This window comes from Propithecus coquereli, unplaced genomic scaffold (assembly GCF_000956105.1).
Source record: "Propithecus coquereli isolate 6110/MARCELLA unplaced genomic scaffold, Pcoq_1.0 Scaffold689, whole genome shotgun sequence".
Taxonomy (NCBI): Eukaryota; Metazoa; Chordata; class Mammalia; order Primates; family Indriidae; genus Propithecus; species Propithecus coquereli.
The window spans coordinates 262,345-275,903 of NW_012152940.1; the positions used below are offsets into that span (position 1 = coordinate 262,345).

Genomic DNA, 13,559 nt, shown 5'->3' on the forward strand with positions numbered 1-13,559 from the left:
AAAACCTCGTCATGCCAGATAGCAAGGAGCTACCAAACACAACTACGGTTCTGTCGAAGAACTCAGTAGTCAATTTAAAGAGGTTCTCTCTTAGCCAACAACAGGACAATTTAAGTATCAACAGAGGTAATAATTGTAACTCACCAAATAAGTATGAAACCCAAATGTTTAAATATACTAGTTAATAATGATACTTAAAAAAATTCTAATTGGTAACCTTCAAAAGATGAGTTTATCTTAAAAACTAGTAAACAAAACTAAAAAAACAAGCATGTTTTCCTGCCTTTCCTATATAAATTGTACATTAGGTAATCAATCAGCAAATGAGGGAAAGTGTCTCTTTATAAATGTATCTAAGGTAATAAAAAACAAATGATAAAATTAAAATATCACTATTTTGCAACCCTCAAAGAATTAACAGCCCTAGGCAATGAACAGCAATAGAAAAGGCATTCGGACCTTATATGCTTCCTCAAGAAAAAGTACACCACCACCTACACAACACTACCTGTAAAATAACACCTCAAGTCCTGTCAAAGGGCTTAAACCTTAGTCTGATCAAGCCTCTGGATCCGGCTGCCCATTTGCATGAAATGCTGAGGATGAAGAACAAGCTAAACAGCATTATGACTATGCAATCAGCAAAATAAAAGACTGTGGGGAAACAAAAGGTTCACCCACAGACACATTAATTGTAAGGAAAAGAAAAAGATGGAAGAGACACCTGCAAATTAAGCCATACCAAACAAAAAGTGGGGGGAACAAAACTGTGATGCTCAGGTATACATAATTTGGTGTTAAAACTATACGGAAACACAAGGAAGCAATTACTTAAAAGTCAGGATGATGGTTACTTTGGGAGAAGGGTAGGTAGTGTGACTGTTGTGGTATATATATGGAGAGTGTTCTTAGGCAAGTGAAAAAGTTTTAGTTTTTGACCTGTATAGTGGTCACAAGGCTTTTTGGCCTTATAATAATTCATTAACATATTGCTTGGTTTTCTTTATCTGTGCTTCATTTTAATTAAAAAAAGAAGGTGGCTCTCTTTAAAAAGTAAATGATAGAGCCTGGGTGCAGTGGCTCACACCTGTCATCCTAGCACTCTGGGAGGCTGAGGGAGGAGGATCACTCGAGGTCAGGAGTTCGAGACCAGCCTGAGCAAGAGTGAGACCCCGTCTCTACTAAAAATAGAAAGAAATTAGCTGGACAACTAAAAATATATACAAAAAATTAGCCAGGCATGGTGGCGCATGCCTGTAGTCCCAGCTACTCGGAAGGCTGAGGCAGGAGGATCACTTGAGCCCAGGAGTTTGAGGTTGCTGTGAGCTAGGATGACGCCACAGCACTCTAGCCCTGGCAACAGAGTGAGACTCTGTCTCACACAAAAAAAGTAAACGATAGAGAATGGTCCAGCTTATCTGGTTACCTTCAAACGGCACAAGGAACTCTCACCCCCAAGCCCTGGAACCAGAACAGCACAGGAGCTAACTGCAGTTCCAGGATTCAGTGATCTCAGATCCTGAGAACTTTTTAATCACAGGATCCTAAGGAATCGATGCTAAATTACCTATATGAAATAACAGTCTTAGCGTGAAATGAATTCAGCCTAGACAATTTCTACACATAGGAGCTTACGTATTAAGTGGCTTTGTTAATTACAAGGTCCCACTGTATAGACCTAGTCAACCAATAGTTTATTCTCCATGAGGATGGTTGTTAAAGATGACTACGTGTTAAGGAGGTTACTTTAGAGGAGTCTCCTCTCTTCCTTTGTATCTTTTTCACAGAACTTCTTCCTAAATTTCAGAGTAAGCAGACAACAGTGACTCAAGATCGCCAAGGAGTTCCCAGCATGAAGTGGAGGGAGAAAGAAGAATCCCCTTAGCCTCACAGACAAAATCTCAATGACCTAAGTGAGTACTTCCTAGCTTACCCTGATGCTGTAAGATAGGGGAAACTTCCTTACAAACAAAGGATTTATAATTCACAAACTGCTAATTCAGGCTGAAAAAAGGAGAGAAAAATATAGTTAAATACCAATCCTGCAGAAATTAAAAGGGAAAAGTGAGAGTTGTGTGCTTTGAGAGTAACTACTAAATGAGAGAGTGTATTTCTGTTTGGGCTCCTGGCACAGAAGGCCAAATTTAACAGGAGAGAGGAAAGAAGAGAGAAATTTCACTGTCTACTACCACACCTACTTTACTGAACTGAACTTGGTCTAATGAAGTCCAACACCCTAGAAATCAGAAGAGGGAAAACAGGAGAGACCCATGTGGGTACTGACTTCTATGGTTGCAAAGGAGGGCATTTAAGTTCACTTAATAGATTAACTGGAAATTTTGAGTTAACAAAGGAGGAATCATTACTTTCTTTCTGCTTCCTGTATAGCACTTTTATACCTAGACTTGGTAGCTCTATTTTGTCTGTTACTTACACTTGTGTATTACTTTCCTTTCACTCCCTAATATGTCATAAGCTCCCTAAGGACAGGGACTGCGGGGTTTTTCTTCATCTATGCATCTTCTTCCATATGCCTGGGCCAGCACCAGACAAAATATTTTTCACATACCATATGCTCAGTATGTTTGCTGCATTAAATTTTTAAAAATAAACAGCAATCAGACGGAAGAAGAAAAAATTTGTTCTGTACTGTTTCAGAAGGCAAAAATTAGGGCAAATCGGAAGGAGGGTATGGGTAAGCATATTAGGTCAACAGTAACACAAAATTTCTTTAGCATTGTTTGCCCTGAAAAGTAATAATATCCCTTCACCACCTCTGAAATATTTAGAAAGAGACTATATGCCCACTGGCAGGGATGCTGGGAAAAGGGTATCTTTGTGTCCGAAGGCTTGTATATTTCCATGAATATGTCTATGTCTTAGAATATGGCATTCAAAGTGAAGGGGAAATTTGAGATCTGCTCCAAACTCTTTAAGATTTTGAGTTTCTGAATAAAGCTGTCCCCAGAGACACAAACTGAAAAGCAAATGAAGAAAATAGGAGAAACAAAACTATCCCAAAATCTATAAAGACCAGCCATTTCCTACTCCACTGGAAATCTATTATTTGATAAAGCAAAAGCTCAATACCACCTTATCAGAGAAGTAAGTATCAGAACAAACCACTGGTTTGTTAGCTAACATACTAGCATTTCACCTGTAAATTTTCATTTCATCCTTGTCACTATTATCCCCACTGTACAACAGGACATGGATACTGAAAGAATATGCAACAAATGGGTCTTGAACTTTGACTCAAACCATGTTCTTTCCATTGAACCCTCCTGTTTCTAAGATAAATTAGCACTTTTTTGTAAAACACAATCATTGCTTCTTTTGTGTATTGGCATTAGAAAACTTAATTTTCTACCATATCTTAATTTCCATACCATAAATTCATGCTTCCATGTCTTACCGCTTATTTCAAGCTCTGCCCAATGTGACTTCTTTCCATTTGCTGCTTCCTCAGAAGACATAATTGTGTACATCCTCCGAGGGTCAGGGGGCTCGTATTTTTCTTTGGGCATGCCTGTTGAATCAAGAAAAGAAACCAAGTGGTATTCTGAAGAACCAAGTAAACAAAAATAACAACACCTTTTTAAAGTAGACACCCATATTACGAACTCTAAATCCCACTGAAAGGAACTAGGGGCTCCTTGGAGAAATGGATGATTTTAACTTCAGGACAGGACAAACACAAACAAGCTTAGGCACTACCCAGGATGCTCAGTTACGGAGGAGACAGGAGCCAGCTTTTAGAAGCTTCCACTGGCCAATAATAAGACAATTTGAACATCACAATAATGACTACAATTCATTGAGTCATTATGAACTTCATGAATTCATAATTTTAACTAAAAATTAACCAACTTAGTCACCTGATAACTGGAAAGTAACAGGAAAGAATCAAGCATTTATCCTGCATTTCTGGCAGAAACTAGATGAGTGAATGTTCTTAACAGAATTCTAGCTAATAAATGCAAAGGGAGTTACACTATTGGAAAATAATTATTTTATAAGCTCTGATGAAATAATGGATCTGAACAATGATCAGCAATGGCTAACAAAACCACTAGAGGAGAAAAAAAAAAATCAATGGAAAATTTTTAAATGGATCGGTCTAAATGATCAAGCTCATCACTAGGACAACCAGACATTATGTGCCTTCTGAGGAGATGCTATATGAAGTACAAACACACTATTTATGCCCTTGGCCCTTCACCAAAAAAGTAAAAAATTGGCTGGGCGCAGTGGCTCACGCCTGTAATCCTAGCTCTCTGGGAGGCCGAGGCGGGCGGATTGTTTGAGCTCAGGAGTTCGAAACCAGCCTGAGCAAGAGCGAGACCCCGTCTCTACTAAAATTAGAAAGAAATTAATTGGACAACTAAAAATATACACAAAAAATTAGCCGGGCATGGTGGCGCATGCCTGTAGTCCCAGCTACTGGGGAGGCTGAGGCAGGAGGATCGCTTTAGCCCAGGAGTTTGAGGTTGCTGTGAGCTAGGATGACGCCACGGCACTCTAGCCAGGCAACACAGTGAGACTCTGTCTCAAAAAAAAAAAAAAAAAAAAAGTAAAAAACTGAACTGGAATTAAATCAAACCTCTCTAGATCTGGCACCAGTGTATTTACAGAAAGTAAGGGATCTAGAAGAATATGTTAAAAACAATACCCACAGGACACAACAATGTGAATGTACTTAATAGTACAGAAGCGTACATTTCAATATGATGGTAAATTTTATGTTATGTGTATTTTACAATTAAAAATAAAAAAATAATTAAAAATATAACAAAATACAGCCAGCCGGATGGAGAATACGGAAAGTTGTGGATGACAAAATATCTAATTTCTTCAACAAAAAAATGGCCTGAAAAAGGGGAGTGAGAGGAAACTGACATGGAACAAATGATTTAAGAGACACAGCAATTAAACGCACGTACTGGCCTTACTTGGTTAAAATCTGAACCAATCAAATGTAAAAAGACACTTTTGAGAACCAGAGAAATTTGAAGATAAATATTAAAGAAGTATTTTGTTCATTTTGCTTGTGGTTATGTTTTTATTTTTAATCCTTGTCTGTTATATAATAAATAACATTCTGAAATATTTAGTTATAATGAAATATCACTCCCATGCATATTCTCTCAAAGCCCCTGTCCCTGTCTCACTTTATCTTACTCTTTCAAATAAACTATAACCCTAGTTTAACCAACACTCCACCTACTCTGTATACCTATGCAGTTCAACACAGGTGGAGAAAAACCTGTGACTCTGTGAATTTAAAGCAAGTCAGTCAGCACCGACTCACCTGACATGGACTCTTTACGCTGCCTAGAAATGACACTGTAAATTCCTAGTCTATCCCCTTCTCCTACATGACTTCTCTCTTCGGACCTCTAATACCTACCTACTCCTCCATCTTCCCTCTCAGCTGATAATCTTCTATTCTCCCAGTGAAACAGAAAGCCAGAGCCCTTTCTATGAACCGCCACCCGTGCCCATCCATGCGCTCTTACCAAGGACCCACGGCCTTCACTCTCGGCACTTAATCCACTGAGCACTTAAACCCTCCCACCCTTCTGTCCACTCAAGCACATGACTCCGGCAAGTCTCTGCTTTCTCTCACCACGTTATAACTCCCTGCTGCATCTTTCTAAAAAACCCTTAGCACACGTATACATGGTATTATTTCCTCAATTAAAAGTTTTAACCCCATTCCTCCCTCCAGCTGCTACCCTTCTCTCATTCTCTCTGCAGCAAAAAATCCCCAAGAGTTGTGTACATTGTCTCCTATTCTTCTCTTGCCAGCTAAACCCATTCAAATTAGTGTTTTCAACATTCCACCAAAAACCGTCAAGAAGAAACCCAGTGACCTCACCTTCTTATCTCCAATGGTCATTTCTCAAACCTCTTTTTACCTGTCTTCTGAGCAATGTTTGATATAGATGATAGCTCCCTCCTAGAAACATTTATTTCACTTGGCTTCCAGAATAGCTTTTCTCTTAGTTCTCCTCCTATCTCTCTAGATTTAGTCTCTTCCTAGTTCTTCTTGCAGAGTTGTAATTATCTCCATTTTACCAACAGAAAACTAAAGTCAAAAAAGGCTTAAGCCAGCAGTCCCCAACCTTTTTGGCACCAGGGACGGGATTCATGGAAGATTTTTCCACGGACAGGTGGGGGAAGCTCAGGCAGTGATGCCAGCGATGGGGAGCAGCTGAGCTGAGTGGCTGTAAATACAGATGAAGCTTCACTCACCCGACCGCCATACATGGCGCGGTTCCTAAGTTTCAGGGAAGACAATTTTTTGTTGGGGGATGTAGGGGAAACTCACGAGGTGATGAGCTGCCCGGTTCCTAACAGGCCATGGACCGAGTACCAGACCATGGCCTGGGGGTTGAAGACTGCAGGTTTCAGCAATTTGTCCAGTATTACAAGGCCGGGAAATGGCAGAGTCAGGCTTTGAATGTGTGTGATTAAAAGTTGGTTACTTTAATTATGCTGTGCTGCCTCCCTGCTGATGGGAAGCAGAAGTATTCTTCAAACACAGAAATGGACTTTGACAAAGCACTGGAGGAGGTAAGTAATCCTAAAAAGCTGCTTGAAATAAGAATATTAATGGTGAGACAATCTGCACAAGAAATACACATCTAAAACATGGTTTTGTTAAGTATTACTGATAAACTATTCTCTTACATATCAATTTATTTAGTATAGAAATACAATAACTGAAGTTTTTAGAATGATACACAATGTCCAACACACAAAGCTATACACTAAAGAACTGTTTATTCTGTCTAGAGGACAATGGTAAAGTTAAGTGCCCTTTCTGAATGACACTAATATACCAGTAACAACCTAGGAAATATAAAATATTGTGTAAGGCTACTAGAGCTTGATGACAGCATTCCTATAAGACAACCCAAATGTCCTTATTCTGACAAGATACTATTAATATTTACAAAACAACCATTTAATCTGCATTAGCTGTCTTAAACAGAATTTAATAATGGTAAGAAATTGCTCTGACCAACTGAGAACAGTATTTTAGTCCTATTAATCATTTGAATTCTTGGTCTGATTTACCAATCTCATCTGAGTTTAGTGTGAATCAATGTCCAGAGTCTGATCACACTTCAGACAAGTGCTACTGAACTAAGAAATCTGAAAACCATGCCCTATACCTGTGATCATTTCATCAGAGTCATGATTTATGCCTAGGCAGCCAACCACTCCCTTTCCTGGTTTTTCTTAAAGTGAGACAGGGACAGGGAAACCAACCGAGTGTCCTATAATTCAATTCAATCCTGATGCTCTCTACCTGGAGTTACAATCAGATCTCACAGATCAAGGGCTCAGTCCCACAAGACTGTTCCCCACTTCAGACACTAATCTCAAGTAGTAGGTTGTCATCTACACTTCTGACCAACCAGCTATAAATCAGGGCTACCAATACTCCCTCTTTGAGTTGGATTAATTTGCTAGGATGGCTCACAGAACTCAGGCAAACACTTACGCTCACCTGTTTACTATGAAAGACATTATAAAGTAGAGATGAAGAGCCAAATGAAGAGGTACATAGGGCGAGGCATGGTGGAAGGAGTGCGTAGCTTCCATGCCTTCTCCAAGTGAGCCGCCCTCCTAGAACCTCCTGATAAGTTCATCAAATACCGTCATTCAAGAGCTTTTATAGAGCTTGACAGCCACGATCGCTAATAACCCTCCTCCCCTTGCCCAGAGATCAGAGGGTGAAACTTCCACCCCTCCAATCACTGGGTCTTTCTGGTGAACAGCCTCATCACGAGACTATCTCCCATCCTAAGTCACCTGATTAGTATAAACTAAGGTGTGCTCAAAGGGGGCTTATTATGAATAACAAAAGACATTCCTATCACAGGGAAATTCCAAGGGTTTCGGGTGCTCTGTGACAAGAATCCAGGAAAAAACCCAAATATATTTCATACCATACCACATCCACTCACACCATGTTTGAATAAAAAGCAAATCAACACAGAGTGGCCAATGTCAAACACAAGTAAGTTTAACACAAACAGAGCAAAACACTAATGAAGAATCCACTTTGAAAAGAGAAATATTACAGAAATAGGAAAAAAACCCACAGGAAATGCTTCTCACACTTAAAGAAATTAATGCAAAACTCAAAAACCACAAATAAAGAAGTATGGGACAAGACAAACTGAGATAAAAAGAGACTGCAGAGTCCTAATGGAAAAAAAATAAGTATTTGAATGCTAGAATATCTAAAACAAGGTTAAAGCAAAAAGGCAAGTTAACAGGAAAATACATAAACATAGTCCCAGTAACATGAAAGACAAAGTGGGCAAAATTAAACATGTTTTCATGATAAAAACGGAAGAAAAGCAAAGAAATTATTGATATCCAAGATGGTAATTACCAACCCTATAACTCAGCATATCTACCTTTAAGAATTTACCCCCCAAAAATAAAAATACACATCCACAAAAAGTGTATAAATGTTCCTAACAACTTTATTCATAATTGTCCAAAACTGAAAACAACCCAAATGTTCAGCAACAGTGAAGGGACAATCAAATTTCAATATGTCCACACAACTGAATACTACTGATCAATAAAAAAGAATGAACTGATGAACTGCTATACCCACAAATACGGGTGAAGCTCAAACATTAACTGAATGAGACCCAAAAGAGATTCCACGTATATGAATTTGTAGTAACGAAAATCACAACAGTGGATGCGTCTATGCAGAGTGGTGGAAATATTCGGTATCTTAATTGGGGTGTGGTATATATGGGTATATACATTTATTAAAACTCAAATTGTACATTTAAGGCCTAGCCACACATTTCATTTTATGTAAATTTTACCTCCACTAAAAAATAGTCTATACTGGGCCGGGCGCGGTGGCTCACGCCTGTAATTCTAGCTCTCTGGGAGGCCGAGGCAGGCGGATCGTTTGAGCTCAGGAGTTCAAAACCAGCCTGAGCAAGAGCAAGACCCCATCTCTATTAAAAATAGAAATGAATTAATTGGACAACTAAAAATATATAGAAAAAATTAGCCGGGCATGGTGGCACATGCCTGTAGTTCCAGCTACTCAGGAGGCTGAGGCAAGAGGATCGCTTGAGCCCAGGAGTTTGAGGTTGCTGTGAGCTAGGATGACGCCACGGCACTCTAGCCCGGGCAACACAGTGAGACTCTGTTGCAAAAAAAAAAAAAAAAAATAGTCTATACTGCAAACACTTGGTCAAATGTGAGGACAAACAAAAGGACTTTTTCACACGAGAAAAATTACTAAGAAAACACGCATGTACTTTTGCTAAATAAGTACTCATTACAACACTGTTTATGACAGAAAAAAATGTTAATCTAAAATGGCCACCAATAAAAACATATACAGCCATACCATGGAAATTCATGCAGCTGTGAAAAGAATGAGGCTAAGTAAGCAAGCTAGTGGAATTATATTGAATTATTTACTTCAGGCCGGGCATGGCGGCTCACGCCTGTAATCCTAGCACTCTGGAGGCGGAGGTGGGAGGATCGCTTTAGGTCAGGAGTTCAAGACCAGCCTCAGCAAGAGTGAGACCTTGCCTCTACTAAAAAAATAGAAAAAAATTAGCCAGGCAACTAAAAATAGAAAAAATTAGCTGGGTGTGGTGGCGCACGCCTGTAGTCCCAGCTACTTGGGAGGCTGAGATAGGAGGATGGCTTGAGCCTAAGAGTTTGAGGTTACTGTGAGCTAGGCTGACGCCACAGCACTCTAGCCCGGGCAACAGAGTGAGACTGTCTCAAAAAAACAAAACAAAAAAAATTTACTTCATATTGTAGTATTAAGCAAATAAGTACTTACATTTATGTTAGTGTTAAGTTATCAATATCAAAATGGAGTCACTAACGTCAGACCCTCAATGGAGCTGGGAGGACATGAAGGAAGAGCCCTCACTATTCCAACGATTCCCTCAACATCAAAGTATTCCAGATAAGCTGTTTGCAAAATTGCCTGACATAGCTATCTCTACCAATAAACACAAACTCCTGTAATAATTAAGCCCCTGTAACCAGTAGTCTTTGCTACAAAACAGCTTACTTGGACTTCCCCTCTGAGTTTCCCCTTTCCCCAACCTCTCTGGATACGCCTATGATCCCTCACAGCACACAATATCCCTGACTGCGATCCCCTGCTACTCCCAGATACATTCTTGGTTCTGCAGAGTCAGGCTTCTGGTTGTTCATTTCAGGCTGACATTAGCAACCAAGATTTGCAGGATAAGAGGATGTTTATAAATCAAGGAAATTAAATGAAAATACTAAAATTAACTTGAGACTATTAACATAAACTCATGATTTTTAATTTATTTCTAACTATTCACTGAAGTCTTCTAGAAGCAATGCTACCTGTGGAGTAATAGCACCCCGAATCCTCAGTTTTGAGCTCAAAAATCAGGAAAGCGAAGTACTATGTAAAATGGCCAATTACAAGTCTGGGGCAGGAAGTATATAAAATGAGCTTAGGACATCTTTCAGTGCCCCAAAGCTAAGTCTAATGGGCTCACCATGTCAACATGATACAGGAGCCAGCTGGAAGGGCCACACTGTTATGACAATTTGAGCAAAAAGAATCATAATTATAATGGAATGAAACACAATGAATCAATAAAAATCCATGAGTACCTGAAAAAAAGAAAGCCAAAACCAAAGAGGGATAACATGATCCTATCTGTGCCGCTGAAAGCCAGCTGGCAGTGATGTAAAAGATGAAACTACGACAGTAATCAAGGCGTGGGGGGGAGAGGGAGAGTGCCTGGAGCACACACAGCCTGCAAGCCAGCCACCATCTGAGGCAGTTAATAAACTACGAAAATCGGTAACTAAAGAGAAAAATTTAAGTCGTTATCCCTTCAGTAGGAATTGTATTCAGAGTAATCAAACAGTCCCAGTTGAAGGAAAGCTCTACTTTACAAAAGAACGATAGGTAATAAATTAAGTATGAAAGAATTTTTTTAAAAGCAACATCATTTTATAATTTCTAATCAACCATATTCAGGCAAGGATTATGAGCCAGGTTGAAAGCATTAGATGAATCACTAGCACTGACAGAAATGCTAAGAAAACGGCACCACACATTACTTTCTGATCATAAGGTAGAACTTGTTATCCCCTTCACCAATCCTACTCTTGTCTTTTACATGTTCCTTACTTTCTCCTTTTCCGTTCTTTGTGTTTTACTTCTTTCCCAATCATGAAGAAAAAAAGAAGAGAGGCAAAGGAAAGAAGGGAGAGAAGCAGGAAGAAATAAACTCAATTACAGAAAGACCCTTTTCTTAGGTTGGTTAGGCTCCTCTCACTGCTGCAAGTTAGGGCACATCTGAAAGTAGTGACACTAATCTTGGTGCCAATGTATTTCTTCCAGTACAATTGTTCACTAAGTTTTATCCAATTTTTCACTAAATTCTACTGATTTTTACCTACTCAGGATTTCTTAACCTGTCTCCTCCATTGTCACTGCTACTGAAGTTAACATACACCCTCCTCATCTCTCAGCATCAGGTGTCACACAACCTCCTCTGCGGTGTCGTAGATTAGCTTCCTGACTGGCGCCTGTGTAGGCCACTCTCCTGGAAAAACCCTAAGATGGCCCTTCCTAACTGCCCAGATAAAATCCAAAGCTGAAAGTCCTTTACAACCCGGACTTAGCTAACTATTTCCTCACTCATCTTCAGCCACTTCCACAGATGCCGCCTTATAAAGCCCTAAATTAGAGTAAATCTACTTCTAAGACATAGTCTTTCAATATGTGCTAATCCTTTTACCAAAGACAACCTTCACCCTAAACGCCTACTCACGCTTCACAGGAACTAACGTGACATGTCACAGCCTCTACACACCCTTTCCAAGGAAGACACAGGTTCGGTACTCCCCGCTCTGCACACGTGTTTACTGTAGCATCCATCAGCCCCCCCACACCCCCATTCTGTATCTCCCAGTGTCTTATGTAATGGGATACCTAGCATCTCACACTAATGAACTGGTCTATCTTTCCTTCAGGACCCAAAATCAGGTTTTCATAAAAAAAAAAATCCAAAAGCAATTTGATAAGCAGAACCATGCTTTAAGGGAGCTTTCTTTACAGAATCGTTCATTCAACAAATATTAATATTTACTGAGCACCTTCTACTGTATGTGTCAAGCACTTTGACAAATGGTATGAATAAAGAATAAATAAGAAATACATACGCTTACCGTTTAAACTAAGAGAGCAAACAAAAATATCACAACCACGCAATCACACCACAATCCTTTCTTATTTTCGCTGCCACCACTCTAATTTAGGACTTTATTTCACATTTTTTCAGCCGTGAAAATGGCCTCTTATTTGGTACTTCTGCTTTTAAGATTACAACTCCCCTATTTACCACCCTCAAATTACTCTTCCTAAAGCCAAGTTCTAATTCTACTGCCAAACTCAGTAAAAAGAGCCATCCTTTGTAGAGCAGACTTCTGACTATAAAATTGCAAAGTATACAAGCTTTAAAATGATGTCATCCTCTTTTCTCCCCTTAAGATCTCTACTGCTTAGAAAATAAACTCAAACTCCACGGTTGAGAACTCAACATATCCTACCTTTCGGACTTTTGTCCCAATACTTCTCTGTACTTTTTGATGCAAATACCAAACTGCCATCCTTCATATATGCTCCACACTGCCTTATCTCCAAGCCATTAGTTATGTCATTTTCCCATTGAAATTCTACCCATACTTCAAGATTAAGCCGAAATATTATCCCTCTCCTACCCACCCCAGAGTGGATCTGCTCCCAAGCAGTTTTCTCAGAACACTAGAGCCATCAATGCCTTGAACAAAGCAAGATTAGGCAAAACAATATTGAGTTTTGTTGAACGTTCTTCAAAGACCATTCTGAAACCCACAGCTTTCAGGAATAAACTAAAATACAATGTAACTCATGTTTCCAATAATCCTATGTCTTTATTACAGCTCATTATTTTCATACCTTAAAGTGAGAAGAAAACTTAATGAAGAAGTCTACAAATTTCAAAATAGATTAACAGAAATAAGTTCCAAGCCATGCTTTTGGTGGAAAGGGAAGTAGGAAAATGGTGGTGTTTTAAAATGGACAAGGAAATATACAAAGAAAGGAAATCAAATTACGTATACACAAAAAAACCTCCCTATTTTCCAATATTAAAAAAAGTCAAGCCACTAAAGCCACCCCCTGCCCGAATTACTCCCTCTTTGAATACTATCCAAATGACAATTCACTCACAGATACATTAAAACAATTTTAGGTAACAACAAACACTAATTTACTATATTCTGTCTCTACCAATCCTATAAGACATTCGAAATATCACATAAACACAATAATTAATAGAAATATTCTGGAATTTTAAATTAAAATTATGGCTGGGATGGCAAGCTTACCACTCTTTAAAATATTCACCTTCTGGGCCAGGCAAGGTGCCTCAAACCTATAATCCCAGCACTCTGGGAGGCTAAGGTGGAGGGATCGCTTGAAGCCTGGAGTTTGAGACCAG

The 13,559-nt window shown here is 39.2% G+C and overlaps 1 protein-coding gene across 1 annotated transcript in view; it reads right to left on the minus strand.

The window, feature by feature from the left end:
* Positions 1-13,559, minus strand: part of CNOT6 (CCR4-NOT transcription complex, subunit 6) — an 88,088-nt gene that overhangs the window by 41,684 nt on the left and 32,845 nt on the right. The window contains exon 2 of the mRNA XM_012660888.1: positions 3,416-3,529. Coding sequence (XP_012516342.1) covers positions 3,416-3,527 — 112 coding nt within the window. The 5' untranslated portion in view covers positions 3,528-3,529. The remainder of the gene's footprint in view (positions 1-3,415; positions 3,530-13,559) is intronic.